Source organism: Dendrobates tinctorius, unplaced genomic scaffold, assembly GCF_039654945.1.
Source record: "Dendrobates tinctorius isolate UK_male_01 unplaced genomic scaffold, ASM3965494v1 ptg000033l, whole genome shotgun sequence".
Classification (NCBI taxonomy): domain Eukaryota; kingdom Metazoa; phylum Chordata; class Amphibia; order Anura; family Dendrobatidae; genus Dendrobates; species Dendrobates tinctorius.
The window spans coordinates 12,958,640-12,980,450 of record NW_027361701.1 but is presented as its reverse complement, the minus strand read 5'-3'; the positions used below and the strand labels follow the sequence as shown (position 1 = coordinate 12,980,450).

The window sequence follows — 21,811 nt, the reverse complement described above, 5'->3', positions numbered from 1 at the left end:
GGGAGAGAGGTACCACCTTTTTCATCTGTAGGTTTCCTGTCCCTGGGGGCGGATCCCTCTCTCCGTGGTGCCGTCGTGGGATCAGAGAAATACCGTTATCGGTAAGTAACTACGATTTTTCTTCAGACTGATGTACTGTTTGTGCTCCCCGAGGGTTACAGGAAGGGACTTGCCGCTTCAAAGTCAACAATAGCCAGATGGATTCGCTCAGCAGCTATTCAGGAATCTTACCGCGTCAGAGGAAAGCCTATTCCAGCGGGAATCTAGGCACACTCCACTCGGTTGGTGGGTGCTTCTTGGGCCGTTCGGCACTAGGCGTCGGCGGAATAAGTTTGCAAAGCTACGACCTGGACCAGCTTGCACATATTCTCAAAGCATTACAGTGTCCACACTTAGACATCAGCAGATGCAGGCCAGGGTAGATGGATTCTGCAAGCTGTGGTATCGCATCTTTAGACAGTTGGTACGTGGGGTTTAGCCTGTTGTCAGTTTTGCCACCCAGGGACGTTCCATGATCCTGTGTCCCCCTCAATGAGGTGAAGGAGAAACGGATTTTTGTGTACTCACCGTAAAATCCTTTTCTCCGAGCCACTCATTGGGGGACACAGCACCTGCCCTGTTGGCCCGATGGCTATGTTTGTTCTTTGGTTTAACATGTACCTGTATTTGATGGTTATGATCCCCTTCTGCTTTGTCACTGAACTGGTTCGGGCTGGAGCTAGTGGTTGGTGTATATTGCTGAGACGGAGCTAACTTTTTAAGTATTCACTTAGTGTCAGCCTCCAAATGGCAGCAGCATACACCCATGGTCCTGTGTCCAGCAGTGAGTGGCTGGGAGAAAAGGATTTTACTGTGAGTACACGCATCCCTGTTTTTCAGTGTTTTTTTATGCAAATTTTCATCTACCACAGTACCAGCAAAGTCTGAGATTGCAGAAGTCTCGTGCACACAGCTTTTTTTTCCTGACTGTTTTGTCAAAGAGCTTGGTTTTTGCAAAATGCAGCATGTCACTACTTTAAAGGGAAGGTGCCATCCAAAAAATTTCTTTTCAGCAATTGAAAAAATGTAAGGAATTAATGTTTACATTTTCTTAAAAAATATTATCGTTTGTTTTTAATTTTGCAAAATATGAAAAATAATTTTAAAAAGTTTGGCATTTCCACTTTTTAACACTAGGGGGAGCAGCTACTGAAATCTGGCACAAAAACCTATGACATCTATAGACACAGTGAACAGCCATTTTGATGGGGCTTGCAAAGTTACTGACTGTCTTTGCATGTAAAGTCTGGATCAGAACAGGCCATCAATCAGCAGACATGTTTCCTGGATTTCTGTGGAGCAGACAAGCAGACGGTCCATCCACGTGAATAAAACACAGCGCTCTTTGTACAATCCCTGGCACCGAACAGGGCGCCCCCCACAGACCAGCACACTGCTCTCCTGAAATACTCTGTGCTGCTGTCGCCCTGCTCCTTCCACCATACATCAGGCCCCTGTTCCCTCGGTTTCACACATCGCCAGGACGGGATCTGAGGAGAGGAATGGGGTCTTCGGTCACCGAGGATGGCAGGCAGCAAGGATTCTGGGAGCAGAGTGACAGCAGCACAGAGTATTTCAGGAGAGCAGTATCACACGGGATAGGATTAGATACACGGCTCAGCAGTCAGTATCACACAGGATAGGATTACATACACGGCTCAGCAGTCAGTATCACACAGGAGGGGATTAGATACACGGCTCAGCAGGCAGTATCACACAGGAGAGGATTAGATACACGGCTCAGAATACAGTATCACACAGGATAGGATTAGATACACGGCTCAGCAGTCAGTATCACACAGGATAGGATTACATACACGGCTCAGCAGTCAGTATCACACAGGAGAGGATTAGATACACGGCTCAGCAGGCAGTATCACACAGGAGAGGATTAGATACACGGCTCAGCAGGCAGTATCACACAGAAGAGGATTAGATGCACGGCTCAGCAGGCAGTATCACACAGAAGAGGATTAGATGCACGGCTCAGCAGGCAGTATCACACAGGAGAGGATTAGATACACGGCTCAGCAGACAGTATTACAGATATGCCCACACTGGTGAAACTTCCAGCCCCCCCAATTATACACAAGACTATGGGCTGTATAAGTCACTGTCCTCCTCAGACAGCCATAAAAGCAAAGGTGTCAGATTACCGGAGATCACTGGGGCTGTGAGTGTGGAGGCGGAGACAGAGCAGGAGGACGCTGGAGCAGGAAGCACAGGGCTGAGCCTGGAGTAAGCAGTACAGAGGAGCATAGATGAAAGTCACCCGCACTCACCACTCTCCATCCTCCGGCTCCAGTGAGCGCTTCTCTCCTCTGCTGACCACCATCTCCTTTTCTTCAGCCTCTCCTCACAACACAGGACCCGTTATGCCACAAGTGGTCCTGTGATAGAGGGTAAGTGGAGCTCAGCAGATAGCACTGGGCTACAGTAAAATGGCGCCCAGCCACACCTACAGCAGTGAATGGTGCAGCCCACAGGGGCGTGCCCAGTTCTCTGCTACTGAGGCTGCAATGTGCGGTCGGAAGCCGACCGCAGTTTCCTATGTGCAGGGACGGCCATATTTGCAGACTGTATGAGTCCTCCACAGATCTGCAAATCAAGATGTCAGCGCCCAGTGGCTACATGAAAACATTATTACAAACAAACCATAAATCCTGGTTAGTACAACATTTGCTGAAACAACATGTTTTGTAACTTACTATTTTTTTGCAAATTATATAAAATTGCGGCACCTTCCCTTTAAGCATTCTTGCAGCATTTTTCAACCATTCAAAGCGATGAGTAGTGCAAAAATGCAGATATCAGGTTGTGTCAAATTCTGATGAAGTTGATTTTTTTTTTTTAATACACTAAACTTTATCAGCATGTACAAGACAAATGTATCCTGACAAAAAAGCAGTTTAAAAACAAACAAACGTAGCAAAAGCTGCTTTTCGTGCAAGTAGCTTAAACTTAAATAAAAGTAACTGCAAACACGCAACGAGTGAACCTAGCCTAACAGCCATAAATCTTCCATCTATGGAGTCTTGTCAGCTTCTTTGTAAATCTCCCGTTTAACCCCTTCCCGACAGCTGTATATGTACGGCAGCACGATCGCGTGACTTCACACTGAGCACCGTGGCGATTGGGTGTCGGCTGTGTGTGTGAGCTGACAACCCGCAGCAACGCCCACGAGTCACTCCACCAAAATTAGTCATTACCCTGGTCCCGGAGAACGAAAGGTTTGAGGGTTTCTATTCAAATCTATTTGTGGTCCCAAAAAGGGATGGTACAGTCAGACCCATCCTCAATCTAAAGCTGCTAAGCAAATTTGTCAAAGTCTGGCATTTCAGGATGGAGTCTCTCCGTTCCATCATTTCCTCGATGGAACAGGGGGAGCGTCTAGCCACTATCGATGTTCGGGATGCGTATCTTCACATCCAAATCTTCCTTCCTCACCAAAGGTTTCTTCGCTTCGCCGTTATCGGCGAACGTTTTCAGTTCACGGCCTTGCCATTTGGCCTTGCCACTGCCCCCAGAATGTTCACTAAGGTCATGGCGGCCGTCATGTCCTTTCTATACTCTCGCGGCCTAGTCGTCGTCCCTTATCTAGACGGCCTACTGATCAAAGGACCGTCCTTCCAAACCTGCATGGAACCCGTCCACATTTCATTGGATACCCTTTCTCGGCTAGGCTGGTTAGTCAACTCGAACAAATCTTCTCTAATCCCAACTCAGCAGATTTCCTTCCTGGGCATGATTCTGGACACGTCCCGAGGGTTGGTGATTCTCCCTCGGGACAAGGTCTTAGCCGTTCAGCAGGAGGCTCGGGCACTTTGTCAACAGTCTCCCCGTTCCATCCGTTTCGGAATGAAGGTCCTCAGGAAGATGGTAGCAGCAATGGAAGCAATTCCATTTGCACAAATGCATCTTCTTCCTCTCCAGCATGCACTTTTGGACGCATGGGACAAAAGCCCCTTTTCCCTCGATCGACCATGTTGGTTATCTCCCCCCCGGGTCAAGCAGGCACTTCAGTGGTGGACGATTTGGTCCTCCCTCCTCTAAGGGAAGTCCTTTCTCCCTATCCATTGGCTCTTAGTCACTACAGACGCCAGTCTTCTTGGATGGGGAGCAGTTTGTCTCCAGCACACTGCCCAAGGGAATTGGTCTCCTTGGGAGTCACGTCTTCCCATCCATGTTCTGGAAATCCGAGCAATTCAGCTCTCCCTGCGGTGGATCCATCATCTCCTAGCAGGCTGCCCCATCCGTATCCAGTCGGACAATGCCACTGCTGTGGCTCATATCAATCATCAAGGGGGCACTCGCAGCAAAGCTGCGATGCGCAACTCATCCTTCGCTGGGCCGAACAGAACCATTCAGTAATTTCGGCCGTTCACATTCCAGGAGTGGAAAACTGGGCCACGGATTTCATCAGCTGTCAAGGCCTAGCCTCAAGAGAGTGGTCTCTCCATTCGGAGGTTTTCCAGCGAATCGGTCATCATTGGGGAACTCCATATGTGGATCTGATGGCGTCCTACTTAAACGCCTAGGTGCCAGAGTTTATAGCCCGGTCCCGGGACCCGAGAGCCATCGGAGCGGATGCGCTAGTCCTCCTATGGAGTTGCGTCCGTCTTCTCTTCCTGTGTCCACAGTTACCCATGATTCCGAAGGTCATCCGAACGATCAAGGCGGAAGGCGTACCAGTGATCCTAGTTGCTCTGGATTGGCCATGCCGAGCGTGGTACACACAACTGGTCCAAACGGTCGCAGACGTCCCTTGGCGTCTACAAGATAGACCAGACCTGCTTTCTCGGGATCCGATTTACCACCAGAACTCCGGGGCCCTGTTTGATGGCTTGGCTCTTTAATCCTGGATTTTGACCCAGGCGAGTTTTTCCTGTGGGGTAGCCTCCACCACGATCAATGCTCACAAGCCGGTGTCCGTGCACATTTATCATCGGATCTGGAGAACCTTTTTCGAATGGTGCAGAAACAAAGGTCGGTCTCCGTTGGTTTTCAACATTCCTACCATTTTGGAATTCCTCCAGTTCGGTCTGGACTTGGGCCTAGCGCCATGCTCCCTCAAGGTGCCTGTATCGACCTTGTCTGTTTTGTTCCAATGTGTGATCTCTTCCAAACCCCAGATGAGAACGTTCTTTCAGGGAGTTTCCCATGTGGAACCTCCGTACACGGCACCTTAGACGCCTGGGACCTTAATTTGGTCTTAGGAATCTCCTTCGAACCGTTGCAGGACGTCTCCATATTCCACCTCTCATGGAAGGTCGCCTTCCTAGTCGTGATTACTTCGGTCAGAAGGGTCTTCAGTTATCTGCTCTTTCCTGCCGAGCTCCCTTTCTGATTTTTAACCGAGATAAGGTGGTCTTCAGGCCGTCCCCGCCCTTCCTTTCAAAGGTAATGTCTTCTTTCCACCTTAACGAGAATATCATCCTGCCCTCGTTTTGTCCTGCATCGGAGCACCATGTAGAGAAGGCTCTTCACTCCTTGGATCTTGAGAGCTCTCAGAAGACATGTGTCAAGGATGGCGTCTTTTCGTCGGACGGACGCGTTGTTCGTTCTCCCAGAGGGGCGGGGGAAGGGATTGTCCGTTTCCAAGTCGACAATAGCCAGATGGATTGTCGACTATTCAAGAAGCTTACCGCATCCGAGGCAAGCCTATTCCGGCAGTGATCAAGGCACACTCCACTCGGTCGGTAGGTGCTTCAAGGGCCATTCGGCATCAGGCATCCACAGAGCAGGTTTCTAAAAGCATTATAACATCCATACTCCGGCATCAGCAGACGCAGGCCTGGGTAGACTAATTTTGCAGGCAGCGGTAGCGTACCTTTAGACAGAAGGTGCCGGGAGTTTACTGTGGTATGATGTAATTTCCCACCCTGGGACTGCTTTAGGACATCCCACGGTCCTGTGTCCCCCAACGTGGTGAAGGAGAAATAGGGATTTTTGTATACTGACTGTAAAATCCTTTTCTCCGAGCCACTCATTGGGGGACACAGCACCCACCCTCTATGGCTCGTTGCCTATCATTTCTTGTTGACATGTTGTACCTACTGTTAGTGCTCTCATTCTCTTGGACACTGCTTGGACACTGAACTGGTTCTACCCGGAGCCATTGGGTGATGTATACTGCAGAGGAGGAGCTAACTGTTTTTGTATTCACTTAGTGTCAGGCTCCTAGTGGCAGCAGCAGACACCATGGTCCTGTGTCCTCCAACGCTGACTCCACATATTGGGTATCGGCGTACTCTGGATAAATTGCACAACAAATTTTATGGCCCGTTTTCTTTTGTTACCCTTGCGAAAGTAAGAAAAAAAAAAAATAAGGTCTAAAGAAAAAGTTTTGTGAAAGAAAAGTAAATATTTTTCCATCCACATTCCAAAGCACCTGAAGGGTTAATAAACTTCTTGAATGTGGTTTTGAGTAATTTGAGGGTGCAGTTTATAGGATGGTGTCACTTTTGGGTATTTTCTGTCATGTAGGCCCCTCAGTCACTTCAATTGTGATTTGGTCCCTATAAAAAATGGTTTTGCAAATTTTGTTGTAAAAATGAGAAATCGTTGGTCAACTTTTTAAATCTTATTAATTCCTAGCAAAAAAATTGTTTTAATTCTGATGTAAAGTAGACATGTGGGAAATGGTATTAACTGTTTTGTGCAATATGACTCTGAAGGACATAAAAATTAAGTTTGAAAATTGCAAAATGTTCAACTTTTGCCAAATTTCCGTTTTTTCACAAATAAACATAAGTCATATCAAAGAAATATTACCACTATCATGAAGTACAATATGTCACGAGAAAAAGAAAAATTAAATCCGTGGGATCCATTGAAGCGTTCGAATTATAACCTCATAAAGTGACACTGGTAAGAATTATAAAAATTGGCCTGGTCATGAAGGTGAAACCTGGCTTCGGGGTGAAGGGGTAATGTACCCTGACAAAAAAAAAAGTAAAAAAAAAAAAAAAAAACAACGCAGCAAATGCTGTTTTTTGTGTAAGCAGCCTAAAGGGAACCTGTCAGCAGGATTGTGCTCAGTAACCTGCAGACAGTGTCAGGTTGGTGCTGTTACACTGATTAAAGTCATACCTTGGTTGATGATGAAATCCGTCTTGTGGTTTTTGTTTAATCTTTTTCAGTTTTGAGTTAATGATATGCTTGTGCTTCGGGGCGGCCAAACATAAGTTCACGTTTGGTATCGCTGCTTTCGGAACCACCCGACCTATAAAACAAGCTACCATACAGCTCCATCAGGAAAACACTGAAAAATTGGAGTAACTAAACCACCAGTGAAATAAAAAAAAAAAAAAAAAAATTCAAACACTTGCCAATAAACACAAGTGTCAAAAATAAGGAGTAAAGAATGGAAAGCAACAAATAGATCCCAAATATATCACACAGCACTCTATATGTGCAGAACACCTATACAGATAGACTCTGAATACCATATACCAAAGCACAGATGGCTGTAAACAAAGGGTGAAGCAGAGGTGACGTTATAGGTGATATTACTTACCCATGGTAGGTGAGGATCAAGATGGCCTGTCATCACAACTCCGACGTGTGTTTCGCGTATAGCTTTCCCCTTGAGGTATCTGGGTACACAGGAGAAAATGCACAACAATATTTGGGGTCCTTTTGCCCTTGTGAAACGAAGAAAAATTGGGGCTAAAAACATTTTTGCGGTGAAAGTTTTTTTTTTTTTACGGCTCTACGTTATAAACTTCTGTGAAGCACATGAGGGTTAAAGGTTCTTGGCACACATCTAGATACATTCCTTGAGGGGTCTAGTTTCCAAAATGGAGTCACTTGTGGTGGGGGGCTCCAACACAATGTATTTTTTTTTTTTTTTTTTTTCCCTCTTACTACGTTTTTGCAAACCTGTTGACTATTTGTAACAAAACTAAACACACCCCAATTTCAGGACTGCTGCAGCCCTCTGTAAGACTTGAAAGTTTTTTGACTTTTCAGGGTCAGTGAAATCCTTTTTTGGTCCATTTTGCCCATGGAAAACAAGCTGCCCAATAAGGGTATGCCTCCACGTTGGGGATTGGCAGCGCTTTGAACGCAGCGGAAACCCGTCCCGCCCAAAGCGCTGCCCCTTTTTGTACGCGCGGTGGTTCCGCATGTGTTCATTTGTCTCCCAATAAGGACTACAGGTAAGGATATGCGAAGTACAAATGAGTAGCACATGTATCCCTAACTGGGGGGGAATGTATGTATGTGTGTGTATATATATATGTGTGTATATGTATGTGTGTGTGTGTGTGTGTGTATGTATATGTATGTATGTGTGTGTGTATATATATATATATATATATTTATTTCGAATCACTATTTTGGTTTATTGGTCCTAATTTATTTAAAGCGGTCATTAAGGTTTAATTGTTTTTTTTATTGTCTCTTGCACACATTTTTGCTTTCTTTTTTTTCTGCAGTCTTTTTTTGTTCTAATTACAAATAGAAACATTTTATGTTTGTGCTTTTTGTTCCCAATGTTAAGAGTTCAAGCCATATTTCCGACTCCTGACCCTGCAGCATTAAAGGACAGACGGATGGAGAATTTGGTAGCCTACGCTCGCAAAGTGGAGGGTGATATGTATGAATCAGCAAACAGTAGGGTATGTCATTATCAAATCTCCTTTGAGAAAAACTGCTTTGAGTACGTCTACTCTTCAGTTAATAGGTAAAGTATACTCTGCTTGTGGGCTCTTCCATTCTGTTCCTAGACTGAGAAAAATGTATAAAAAAAATAAACTAATAAGGTAAAAAAAAATCAAGAAGACTGGCGAATGTTAACCTTATATAACAATGATAATTAAGATAAAAATTAACTTTTATTGTGCCTATTAAAAACACAACATTACCAAGCACCATACAAGCAACCGTTTTGGCTACACATCACCCTACACAATTATACCTACTGCCAAAAGCCTACCTACCAGCGGAGGTTGGCACCCTAAACACAAAACGAGTTTGGCGCCCTCGCTCCTCGGCAGCTGACCCTTAATCTCCTAGATGTCCCTATGTTGGTGAATCACAGTCATCCATTTATCCAGACATAGAAAGGAGTATATAGGGGTTGCCAATCAAGTACTATTAACAATTGAGGTAGGCAGCAATGAAAATGTGCAAAAAGGGTGAAATGGTAACACACTAATAAAGCGACAAGTGCAAACACTTAGTACCTCGCTATGCTGTTCAATATTGCTGTATAGCCTTCCTGACAGCGGAGGTTGGCACCCTGCTGGTCAGCGGAATGGCGCCCCCGCTCCACGACAGCTCTCCCTTGAGGTCCCTGATCTCACTATGATAATTTCACAAGGTAGCCGTATAGCAAATATTGAAGCAATGAACATCAAAAATGCAAAAAAAAACCAACAGATAAAAGCTCAAATGGCACACACATCACGTCATATATGCTTGAAGCATTTTGATAACAGCAAGCTTAACGGGTACTTATGATTTGTAGACATTCACAGAAGGCTCAACGCGTTACACCATATTGGATCATCAGGAGGTTAGATATAAGGATGCTGCATGGTGGCCATCCATGCCCCTTCTAAATATAGATAACCCAGTGATCAAAAAGATACCCTCTTCCTCCCTGCGCTAGAGGTATATACTAATGTCTCTCAAAATGGAGTCAAACACTATTGCTCAATTATAAACATGGATGACATTTATCCTCTAGATTTTTAGTAAGTTGGTGTTATTTGAAATCCCAAATAACCATAGGCTAAAATACAACTACTTTCAGTGATGACAAAACCGGAAATTCATTTATTACCATCACCGCATGCTTTCCACCTGGAACGCATCGGCAGTTCCTGTCTCCGGATACCTTTTTGCAATGCTCATGTCCGGAAGATGAGCAGCGCTTCACATGGAAGCGAAACCGGAATTCATTCATCAACACCACCGCGTGCGTTCCACCTGGAACGCATCTACAGTTCCTGTCTCCGGATAACTTTGCAATGTGCCTGTCCAAGTGCAACTCTTAACATGGAAGACAGAAGTGAGTCATACACACAAGCATTGTGTGTCCCACCATGGAACGCATACGTGCGTCGTTGATGGAGACTGAGGAACGATTGATTCATCCTCCCCGCAACAATTTGCTGTAATATCAAAAGTATAATGTATGTTAAATATATATTAAAGGAACAAAGACGTTAGCATGAATAAATAGAAAATATCAGTTATGTATGATAGTGTTGATCCTCACAATAATTTGTGAACCCCAATATTCATCATGGGGATTATAACTAGACATGACAAGGAAAATTAAGAGTCCCTAAAAAGGTGTAGTATAATCAAGACTAGGTACCAGCCAGATGAGGCTGTAGAAAAACACGCATGTGACAAGTTTTCATTGACACCAACCGGTGTAATTGGATCTATGCACACTTTTTGGAGAAGCAGTCTGTCAAAATTTCCCCCCCTGGGGTTCTGTTTAACAACCTCAATCACACTAAACAAAATTTCCCCAACATTGCCTTGAAGTATCTCATTAATATGTCTGGCTATGGGGGTGTTGCATTTGTGCCTTCCATTCTATTCCTAGCTGCATTACACCTTGTAACCACATTAATATTTTTAGATTTTAATTTCCAGATATTATTGCTCTGTTATATACAGTTGTTGCCTAAAGTATTGACACCCCTGCAATTCTGTCAGATAATAGTTTCTTCCTGAAAATGATTGCAAACACAAATTCTTTGGTATTATCTTCATTTAATTTGTCTTAAATGAAAAAACACAAAAAAAATTGTCCTAAAGCCAAATTGAATATAATTCCACACCAAACATAGAGGGTGGACAAAAGTATTGGCACTGTTCGAAAAGTCGTGATGCTTCTCTAATTTGTGTAAGTAACAGCACCTGTAAGGCTAGTTTCACATTTGCGCTTAGCTGCCGCTAAGCCCCGCCCCCTGCCGGCTCACTGCCCGCCCCTTCCGGTCATCGCCGCCTACTAGCGCACATGGGCGCTTGCGATCTGCGCACCCTATCTTTAGCATAGGGTGCGCAGATCGTTCACTGGCATTGCGCAAGCAGGATTTTGCCGTGCGCTGCGCACTTTTGAAGGTGCGCCAGTGTGCGCCGAACGCAGCATGTTGCATTTCGTCGCGCACGGCGCACCTTCAAAAGTGCGCAGCGCACAGAAAAATCCTGCTTGTGCACTGCCAGCGCACGATCTGCGCACCCTATGCTAAAGATAGGGTGCGCAGATCGCAAGCGCCCATGTGCGCTAGTAGGCGGCGATGACCGGAAGGGGCGGGCAGGGGGCGGGGCTTAGAGGCGGCCGTGCGCAGACCGTCGCTGCGCTATAAAGCGCAAATGTGAAACTAGCCTAACTTACCTGTGGCACCTAACAGGTGTTGGCAATAACTAAATCACACTTGCAGCCAGTTGACATGGATTAAAGTTGACTCAACCTCTGTCCTGTGTCCTTGTGTGTACCACATTGAGCATGGAGAAAAGAAAGAAGACCAAAGAACTGTCAGAGGACTTGAGAAACCAAATTGTGAGGAAGCATGAGCAATCTCAAGGCTACAAGACCATCTCCAAAGACCTGAATGTTCCTGTGTCTACAGTGCGCAGTGTCATCAAGACGTTTAAAGCCCATGGCATTGTGGCTAACCTCCCTAGATGTTGACGGAAAAGAAAAATTGACAAGAGATTTCAACGCAAGATTGTGCGGATGTTGAATAAAGAACCTCGACTAACATCCAAATAAGTTCAAGCTGCCCTGCAGTCCGACGGTACAACAGTGTCAACCCGTACTATCCGTCGGCGTCTGAATGAAAAGGGACTGTATGGTAGGAGACCCAGGAAGACCCCACTTCTTACTCCGAGACACAAAAAAGCCAGGCTGGAGTTTGCCAAAACTTACCTGAAAAAGCCTAAAACGTTTTGGAAGAATGTTCTCTGGTCAGATGAGACAAAAGTAGAGCTTTTTGGGCAAAGGCATCAACATAGAGTTTACAGGAGAAAAAAAGAAGCATTCAAAGAAAAGAACACGGTCCCTACAGTTAAACATGGGGAGGTTCCCTGATGTTTTGGGGTTGCATTGCCACCTCTGGCACTGGACTGCTTGACCGTGTGCATGGCATTATGAAGTCTGAAGACTACCAACAAATTTTGCAGCATAATGTAGGGCCCAGTGTGAGAAAGCTGGGTCTCTCTCAGAGGTCACGGGTCTTTCAGCAGGACAATGACCCAAAACACACTTCAAAAAGCACTAGAAAATGGTTTGAGAGAAAGCTCTGGAGACTTCTAAGGTGGCCAGCAATGAGTCCAGACCAGAATCCCATAGAACACCTGTGGAGAGATCTAAAAATGGCAGTTTGGAGAAGGCACCCTTCAAATATCAGGGACCTGGAGCAGTTTGCCAAAGAAGAATGGTCTAAAATTCCAGAAGAGCATTGTAAGAAACTCATTGATGGTTACTGGAAGCGGTTGGTCAGTTATTTTGGCTAAAGGTTGTGCAACCAAGTATTAGGCTGAGGGTGCCAATACTTTTGTCTGGCCCATTTTTGGAGTTTTGTGTGAAATGATCAATTTTTTGCTTCATTCTCTTTTGTCTTTTTTCATTTAAGACAAATTAAATGAAGATAATAATACCAAAGAATTTGTTTGCAATCATTTTCAGGAAGAAACTGAGTATTATCTGACAGAATTGCAGGGGTGTCAATACTTTTGGCCACAACTGTACAATATTAATCGTGTACATGTCTAAATATTAACTATTCCATCATAAAGCAAATACAAAATAAATTAATGATCTATGAACACGCATGTACATATATACATGGCCAAAATGTTTGACTATCAAATTTTGGTTTCCACAGTTAGCTGCTTGTGTTTTTAGATCCTTTACCTGTTTCTATGGTTACTGAAGTACAGTTATCAGCATTTCATAAGTTTTTACACTTCGACAAATGGATCAAATGTATGCAAAGGCTCAGTATTTACAGTGCTGACCCTTATCTTTCGTGTCTTCTGCAGTTTGCCCTCACAGCTGGATATCGGCTTCTGGGCCAAATCCTGACTGTTGCGTAACCCCTTTCTGCCAGATGACATACTGTACCGTCCATGTGACCCGGGACAATTTGACCATGGATGGTATAGTACGTCATAGCAATCTGCCTTGCACACGGGTGGTGTGTGGCCGGTTGTCAGCTGATTCTCACAGCTGACACCCGGCACTAAGTGCCAGGAGTGATCACAAACTGCTCCGTCACTTTAACCCCCAAAATGCTGCGATCTAACATGATCGCAGAATTTCGGGAGCAGGAAGAGTACCGACAGCCCTTCTGACTTTGGATCGGAGACCCCGTGATGCGGGCTCCCGATAGCTGCTATGGTAACCCGATGTCATCATGATGACATCTGGGTTACCAGAGCTAAGAAACCTTCCTGTCATGTGCAGGGCATGTCAGGAAGTCTCTCAGGTCAATGTGCACTGAGTGCAGCGCTGACAGATTCTATAGCATTCAGATGCTGCTTCATCTGCATGCTATAGAAGCGATCAGCCTGCAAAAAATGATTTTCCCATAGTGGGACAAAGTGTAAAAGTTAGAATTAAGTAAAAAAAAATCATAAAAATAAAAACAATATTCTGTCACTAAATAAATATTTGAATGAAAAAAATCTAAATACACATTTGGTATCCCCGCGTCCGTAATGACCCGACCTATAAAACTGTCCCACTAGTTAACCCTTTAGTCAACACCATAAAAAAGGTAAAAAACAATGCTTTATACTGCCGAGCAAAAAGTGGAATAACACGCGATCAAAAAAACTGATATAAATATACCGCTGAAAACGTCATCTTGTCCCGCAAAAAAACGAGCGGCCATACAGCGTCATCAGCGAAAAAATAAGTTATAGCTGTCAGAATAAAGCGATGCAAAAGCAATAATTTTTTTCTATAAAACAGTTTTTATTATATAAAAGCACCAAAACACAAATGATATAAATGAGGTATCGCTGTAATTGTACTGACCCGAAGAATAAAACTGCCTTATCAATTTTACCACATGTGGAATCGTGTAAACGTCCCTCCAAAAGAAATTCATGAATTGCTGGTTTTTGCTCATTCTGTCTCCCAAAAATCAGAATAGAATATGATCAAAAAATGTCATCTGGCCGAAAATTATACCGATAAAAGCGACAGCTTGTCCTGCAAAAAACATGACCTCACATGACTGTGGGCCAGAATATGGAAAAAATTATAGCTCTCAAAATGTGGTAACACAAACTATTTTTTGCAATAAAAAGCGTCTTTTAGCGTGTAATAGCTGCCAAAAATGAAATTCCGATATAACGTCTCTTTCACACGGCCTGATATTTCTGGTACCAGAGGTGTCTGTGTGTGTGTGTGTAATACTTGGGGCACACGTGTGGCTTGTGGGGGTCGCATAGGTACCACACGGACGGGCACCAGGGAGGAAGCGTTGCGTTTCCTGGCACCGTGTGCTGAACACTGCTCATCATTCTCCCCTGCTCTGCCGGCGTTAGGCGCGAGGAGGGGAGATTGAGGAGTTACACTTAACCCCTTAACTACCGCTGATACACCTTTTAACAGTGGCAGTTAAGGGTACTTAAACCACAGCGCTGCTTTATAAGGTTATAGCGCTCTCCATCGTCGGAATTTCTCTGGGGTCTTGGCTGCTGGGGGTAGCCGACACCCCAGAGAACATGATTGAGGTTGGTTTTCACTGACCCCGGTGTTGCGATCGCAGTTATTAACGGTATAATGGTGACCTAAAAAAAAGTCTGATTTTCTATTTAATTTCTCTCGCACATCAGAGGAGAGAGAAATAGGATCCGGCTTCGACCGGAGAAAATGACTGGAGCATGCGCAGTGCGCCCTTCAAGATTTGCCGGCATCCGGCAACAATAGATTTTTTTCCTATTGGTTCATTTTGATCACTGTGATAGACCCTATCACAGATATCAAAATAAAAAAAATAGTAAATCATACCCCCCTTTATCACTCCCTTATTTAGGGAAAAATAATAAAATAAAATGTATTTATTTCCATTTTCCCATTCGAGTTGGGGTTAGGTTTGGTGTTAGAATTGGGGGGGTTTCCACTGTTTAGGCACATCAGGGGCTCTCCAAACGTGACACGGCGTCCAATCTCCATTCCAGCCAATTCTGCGTAGAAAAAGTCAAATGGTGCGCCTTCCCTTCTGAGTGATTTACCCCCACATATGGGGTATCGGCATACTCGGGACAAATTGCACAACAATTTCTGGGCTCCAGTTTCTCCTGTTACCCATGGGAAAATAAATTGGGGGTGAAAAAATTTTTTGAAATTTTTTTATTTTATTTTTACGGCTACGTTATAAAGTTTCTGTGAAACACTTGGGGGTTCAAAGTGCTCACCACACATCTAGATAAGTTCCTTAGGGGATCTATTTTTCAAAATAGTGTCACTTGTGAGGGGTTTCCACTGTTTAGGCACATCAGGGGCTCTCCAAACTCGACATGGCATCTAATCTCATTTCTAGCCAATTCTGTATTGAAAAAGTCAAACAATGCTTCTTCCGTTCCGACCTCTGCCGAGCGCCCAACCCAAACAGTGGTTTACCCCCACATATGGGGCACCTGTGTATTCAGGTGAAATTTCACAACAACTTGTGGGGTCCAGTTTCTCCTGTTACCCTTGGTAAAATAAAAAGAAAATTGGATCTGAAGTAATTTTTTTGTGAAAAAAAGTTAAATGTTCATTTTTTTTTTATTTTTTTTTTAAACATTCCAAAAATTTCTGGGAAGCACCTGAAGAGTTAATAAACTTCTTGAATGTGGTTTTGAGCAACTTACGGGGTGCAGTTTTTAGAATGGTGTCACTTTTGGGTATTTTCTATAATATAGACCCCTCAAAATGACTTCAAATGTGATGTGGTCCCTAGAAAAATGGTTTTGTAAATTTTGTTGTAAAAATGAGAAATCGCTGATCAAATTTTAACCCTTCCTAACAAATTTTTTTTAATATTAATGGAGCCCCCTGCTGCCGCACTCGCACCTGTCCCGACGAAAAACGTATCCCTCTTCGCAGATGCAGCGCTGGAAGACTTATCTGTGGTTGTACCTCGGGGCCACTGGGCGACTTCGGTAGCCGTCGGGTAAAGACTTCGTCTTCCTCCCCTGAGCGACCGGCTTCAAAGGGCGGGCAGCGTAGGGGGTAGTGGCCAGGACCAGTCCGCATCTTCGGTCTTGCGAATGCCCCAAACACTCTTGGAGTGTCATGGGGCCCTGCCTGGTAGACACAAGAGGGTACAGTAGTGACGCATTCCCACACTGTGCTCCCGGTCTCTAGGTGGGACAGAGGAGTGAGCTGTTACACTCCATCGCCTGAATCACAAGCTGGACCTGAAAAATAGACATCTTTAATAAAAAACAACAAAACCTAAAGGTAGTGCTGAGAGCAGGCTGTGTCGTCTTCCTACTGACACTAAGCTAAAACTGATGAATAGCTGCCAGTTGGTGGGTATATACTGCTGGGGAGGAGCTAACCTTTTTTTGCATAGTGTCAACCTCCTAGTGGTAGCAGCATACACCCATGGTTTCCTGTGAAGGCTTCTAGAAAGATTTTACGTGAGTACTCAAAATTTAGTTTTTGGTTCCAAAATTGTGCTCCTGTAAAGTAGATATGTGGGAAATGATACTTAAGTATTTTGTGTGAATTTCCAAATTTCCGTTTTGTTTTTTTTTCACAAACGCAAGTCATATCAAAGAAACGTTAGCACGATCATGAAATACAATATGTCATGAGAAAACAATGTCAGAATCACTGGGATCCATGGAGCGTTCCAGAGTTATTGCCTCATAAAGGGACAGTGGTCAGAATTTTAAAAATTGGGCTGGTCATTAACATGCAAACTACCTTTGGGGGTAAAGGGGTTAAAGTTTATCACAATTTGTGTTTTTGTTTTCCCCACCAACTTTTTTAAAGTTTGACCAAAGGTTCTCGATTAGATTGAGATTTGGTAAGTTTCCTGGCCATGGACCCAAAATCCAAAATTTCAATGTTTTGTTCCCCAGTCCACTTAGCTTCTCTTGGTCATGACATTTGCCTTATGATGATATGCTCAAGATCCGGAATTGCTTCGGGTTGGACTCTGCATACTTTTGCAGCACAAACCCGAAGCAGCCGGCTGTTACAGCATAGAGGATGGGATTTCAAGAAATCCCATGTCCACTATCGTCCACAAACGCCTGCGGAGACTCACATGCTGGGCATCTTTCCAGACTGCAGCATGTCAATTTCACATCCATAAATTAATAGAATGTATTGAACGCAGTGAATCCGCCTGGTTCAGTTAGCACATTTACCGTGTATACTCGTGTATAAGCCGAGATTTTCATCCCATTTTTTGGGCTGAAAGTCCCCCTCTCTGCTTATACATGGGTCATATACCTGGGGTCGGCGGGGGTGTCAGAGATCATACTTACCTGTCCTGCCACGGTCTCTGCTGCCTCGCTAGCTTCTCCTCTTGTCTCCCTTCCTGTCTTCAGCGGTCACGTGGTACCGCTCATTACCACTCATTAATATGCGTATATTCATGAGTGTAATGAGCGGCACCACGTGACCGCTGAAGACTGGAAGGGAGACAGTGGAGAAGCGAGCGAGGCTGCAGAGACTGCGGCAGGATGGGTGAGTATAGCAATATTCACCTGTTCCCCGGTCCATCACTGCTCACCTCTGTCTCTGCTGCATCTTTTCAGTGACGTTTAGGCAGCAGGGGGCGCGGTGACGTGATTATTGCGCGCCGCCCCTCTGCTGGCTGAACAGTCGCTGGCTCAGTCACTGACAGAAGAAGCGGCAGACAGCGGCAATGGACCCAGGAGGGGTGAGTATGGCTTTTTTTTTTTTCTGGCAGCATATGGGGCAACATAAGGGGGGCATATTCTATGGGGCAGCATATGGGGGCATAGTCTATGGGGGGCATATTCTATGCAGCAGTGTATGGGGGCATAGTTTATGGGGCAGCATATGGGGGCATAGTCTATGGAGTATGCAACCAAAAAGAACAAGTGGAGTAACCATAAACCACAGGAAAAAAAGTGGTGTACAATATAGAAAACACATCTTTATTAAGTTTAAAAAATAAAACATTTATAGTACATGAAGTATTTAAGAGTACACTCCAGAAAAAAACAGTGTGAAGTCACAATAATATATAAAATCAATGGCAGCAAATCGTGGTGCAAATGTAATTATGACAACCCCCCACTGTGCAAAATATGACAAAATATTGAGATAAACCCAAATAGTGATAAACCATGAGTACAGAGAGGGGTATCAGTATACAAAAATCACTAACTACATATCACTACATCTAATATATAAAGCTCAAAGTGTGTATGTATGTGTGTGTGTGTGTGTATGTTTGTATGTCCGGGATAGGCATCCGCACCGTCGCAGCTACAGCCACAAAATTTGGCACAGTCACACGTCTGGACCCCGAGAGCGTCCTAAGCTATGTTGTGAGGCGAAATTTTAACCCTGCGCGTTCCAATTCACCAAACAATTTTGCCCCTATCTACATACTGGGGGAAAAGTGTGTGCGTGTCAAGCCCCGCCCCTCATTGTGATGTCACAATGCCCCTATTTGCATACTGGGGATGCAGTGTGTGCATATCAAGCCCCACCCCTCATTATGATGTCACAATGGTTGCCATGGCGACGCTGATGTCATCAAAGGTTGCAAGCCCTGCCGCCGCTCATTATGATGTCATAATGGTTGACTATGGAATGGAGGATGTGTGATGAGTATATGGGCACCAGACTATGGGATGGAGGATCTGTATGACAGGTATAAGGGCATGGGACTATGGGATGGAGGTTATGTATATGGGCACGGGACTATGGGATGGAGGATATGTATGATGGGTATATGGGCACGGGACCATGGGATGGCGGATATGTATATGGGCACGGGACTATGGGATGGAGGATGTGTGATGGGTATATGGGCACTGGACTATGGGATGGAGGATATGTATGATGGGTATATGGGCACGGGACTATGAGATGAAGGATGTGTGATGGGTATATGAGCACTCGACTATGGGATGGCGAATATGTATGATGGGTATATGGGCATTGGACTATGGGATGGAGGATATGTTTGACGGGTATATGGGCACGGGACTATGGGATGGAAAATGTGTTATGGGTATATGGACACTGGACTATGGGATGGAGGATATGTATGATGGGTATATGGGCACGGGATTATGAGATGGTGGATATGTATGATGGGTTTATGGGCACGGGATTATGGGACGGAAGATATGTATGATGGGTATATGGGCATAGGACTATGAGATGAAGGATGTGTGATGGGTATATGGGCATGGGACTATGGGATGGAGAATATGTATGATGGGTATATGGGCATGGGACTATGGGATGGAGAATATGTATGATGGGTATATGGGCATGGGACTATGGGATGGAGAATATGTATGATGGGTATATGGGCATGGGACTATGGGATGGAGAATATGTATGATGGGTATATGGGCATGGGACTATGGGATGGAGGATGTGTGATGGGTATATGAGCACTCGACTATGGGATGGAGGATATGTATGATGGGTATATGGGCACGGGCCTATGGGATCGTGGATATGTATGATGGGTATATGGGCACGGGACTATGGGATGGAGGATAATTATAATTTTGCTATAACTAACCACAGTTAGTTACTATGCCTGGGCAGCGCTGGACTCTTCTGCTAGTACACTATATAAGGGTAGCACTCAGAGTAAATACCCAAATAATTACATAATTATGTCCTCACCCATATTGCCTCTATGCCCAAGGTGAACGTCACACTGTCGCCCCCGACGCGCGTTTCGCTACTGCTTTCTCAAGGGGAGGTGTCTGCCTGTACTACTAGTCCATATTTATGCCTAAAATCACAGGTGCCGATAATCAAAAAGGCGCGTGCGCGGTGTGGCCGGGCGACGCGAACACAATTATCCGCCGCCATCACTGAAGTCGTGGGTATTTACTCTGAGTGCTACCCTTATATGGTGTATGTAGTGATATGTAGTTAGTGATTTTTGTATACTGATACCCCTGTGTACTCATGGTTTATTACTATTTGGGTTTATCTCAATATTTTGTCATATTTTGCATAGTGGGGGGTTGTCATAATTACATTTGCACCACTATTTGCCGCCATTGATTTTATATGTTATTGTGACTTCACACTGTTTTTTCTGGAGTGTACTCTTAAATACTTCATGTACTATAAATGTTTTATTTTTTAAACTTAATAAAGATGTGTTTTCTATATTGTATACCACTTTTTTCCTGTGGTTTATGGTCACTCCACTTGTTCTTTTTGGTTGCATGTTATTAGGAGTACTCCACATTTATTTCAATGTCCATACATTAGGGGGAGTTAAAATAATCTTTCATCAGCTCCTGGCCAAGTATGATTATTATGCATGTTTTGACCTTTTTGTTTATATAGTCTATGGAGTAGTATATGGGGGCATAGTCTATGGAGCAGCATATGGGGGCATAGTCTATGGATTCCACCCTCAGCTTATACACGAGTCAATAAGTTTTCCCATTTTTTTGGTGGCAAAAGTAGGGGGTCGGCTTATACGCGAGTATCTACAGTACCTGTGTTCAACAGATTGCAGTGCAGTGGACGCAGCGAACATGCGCTGGATCCAAAGCACTGCTAGTTCCGGATTGTGGGCACCCGGCCAATGACCTGTTCTGAATCATGCTGGGAAAAAGCATTGTTCATCACTTGATTTGCTCCTAGATTGTTGGGAGCACTTGCTTCTGTAAAATATTTAGATACTATTCTGTATTCATGGCAGAGTTCCTAGGTAAAATTGTGAGTGACCCATTACACTGGGCAAAAAGCAACCCCACACATGAATGATCTCAGGTTATTTTATTGTTGGCATGACAGAAGACTCCTGGTAGTACTCCCCTTTTCTTCTTTGGACATTCAGTTAGCATCTTGACACCAGAGCAACCTCCAAAGGTCTTTGCCTCACTGTGTATGCCGATCTATTGACACCTGCCTGCTCCCATTCCTGAGCAAGCTCTGCACTTGTGTAGACCTGATCTCGTTGCTGAATCCTTTTTTGAAGATAGTCCTGTCACTTACTGGACTTTTTTGGGCGCCCTGAAGCCGCCTTCACAGTATATATGCCTCTCTGACGTTCTTGATGATCTGATAACTGGTTGATTTAGGGGCAGTCTTAGGAAAACCAATTTCCTTGCCTATAAAGCTCTTTTGATGAAAAGTAATAATGACTGTTCGTTTCTTTGGAAGTAAAAATGGTTAACAGAATAAGACAATTTCAAGCACCAGCCCCCTTTTATACCAATCTGCTCTTATAATTCAGTCAACCTGACAGTGATATTCATCCTGTTAACACTTTCTCCTAAGAGAGCAACAAGATCACAAACTATGAGCGATTCATTTTAAGGCAACACCACAAATAACAGGAGATTAGGTTTTTAGTTCATTTTCATGGTAGAAATGACTTCACAATTTTTTTTGTAATTTAACTGATCATGCGTAATAGTCTAGAATTGATGAAAATTACCACTATAAAAACTGAAGCTGCAAACCTTGTGAAAACCAAAAATTTGTTTTGTCTTAAACTTTTGGCTACAATGCTACATCAATCTTTCTGCCAGACGTCTCCAGTAGTGATCTGACAGCAATCAATAGCACGGGGTCAGAAATTTGAAGTGTTTGGCA

General features: G+C 44.2%; 1 protein-coding gene across 4 annotated transcripts in view; it reads left to right on the top strand.

Moving 5' to 3' along the window:
- EP300 (E1A binding protein p300) overlaps nt 1–21,811 on the top strand; it is a 311,109-nt gene that overhangs the window by 109,763 nt on the left and 179,535 nt on the right. For all 4 annotated transcript variants that reach the window (XM_073572990.1, XM_073572993.1, XM_073572991.1 and 1 more), the window contains exon 9: nt 8,546–8,663. In XM_073572990.1, coding sequence (XP_073429091.1) covers nt 8,546–8,663 — 118 coding nt within the window. The remainder of the gene's footprint in view (nt 1–8,545; nt 8,664–21,811) is intronic.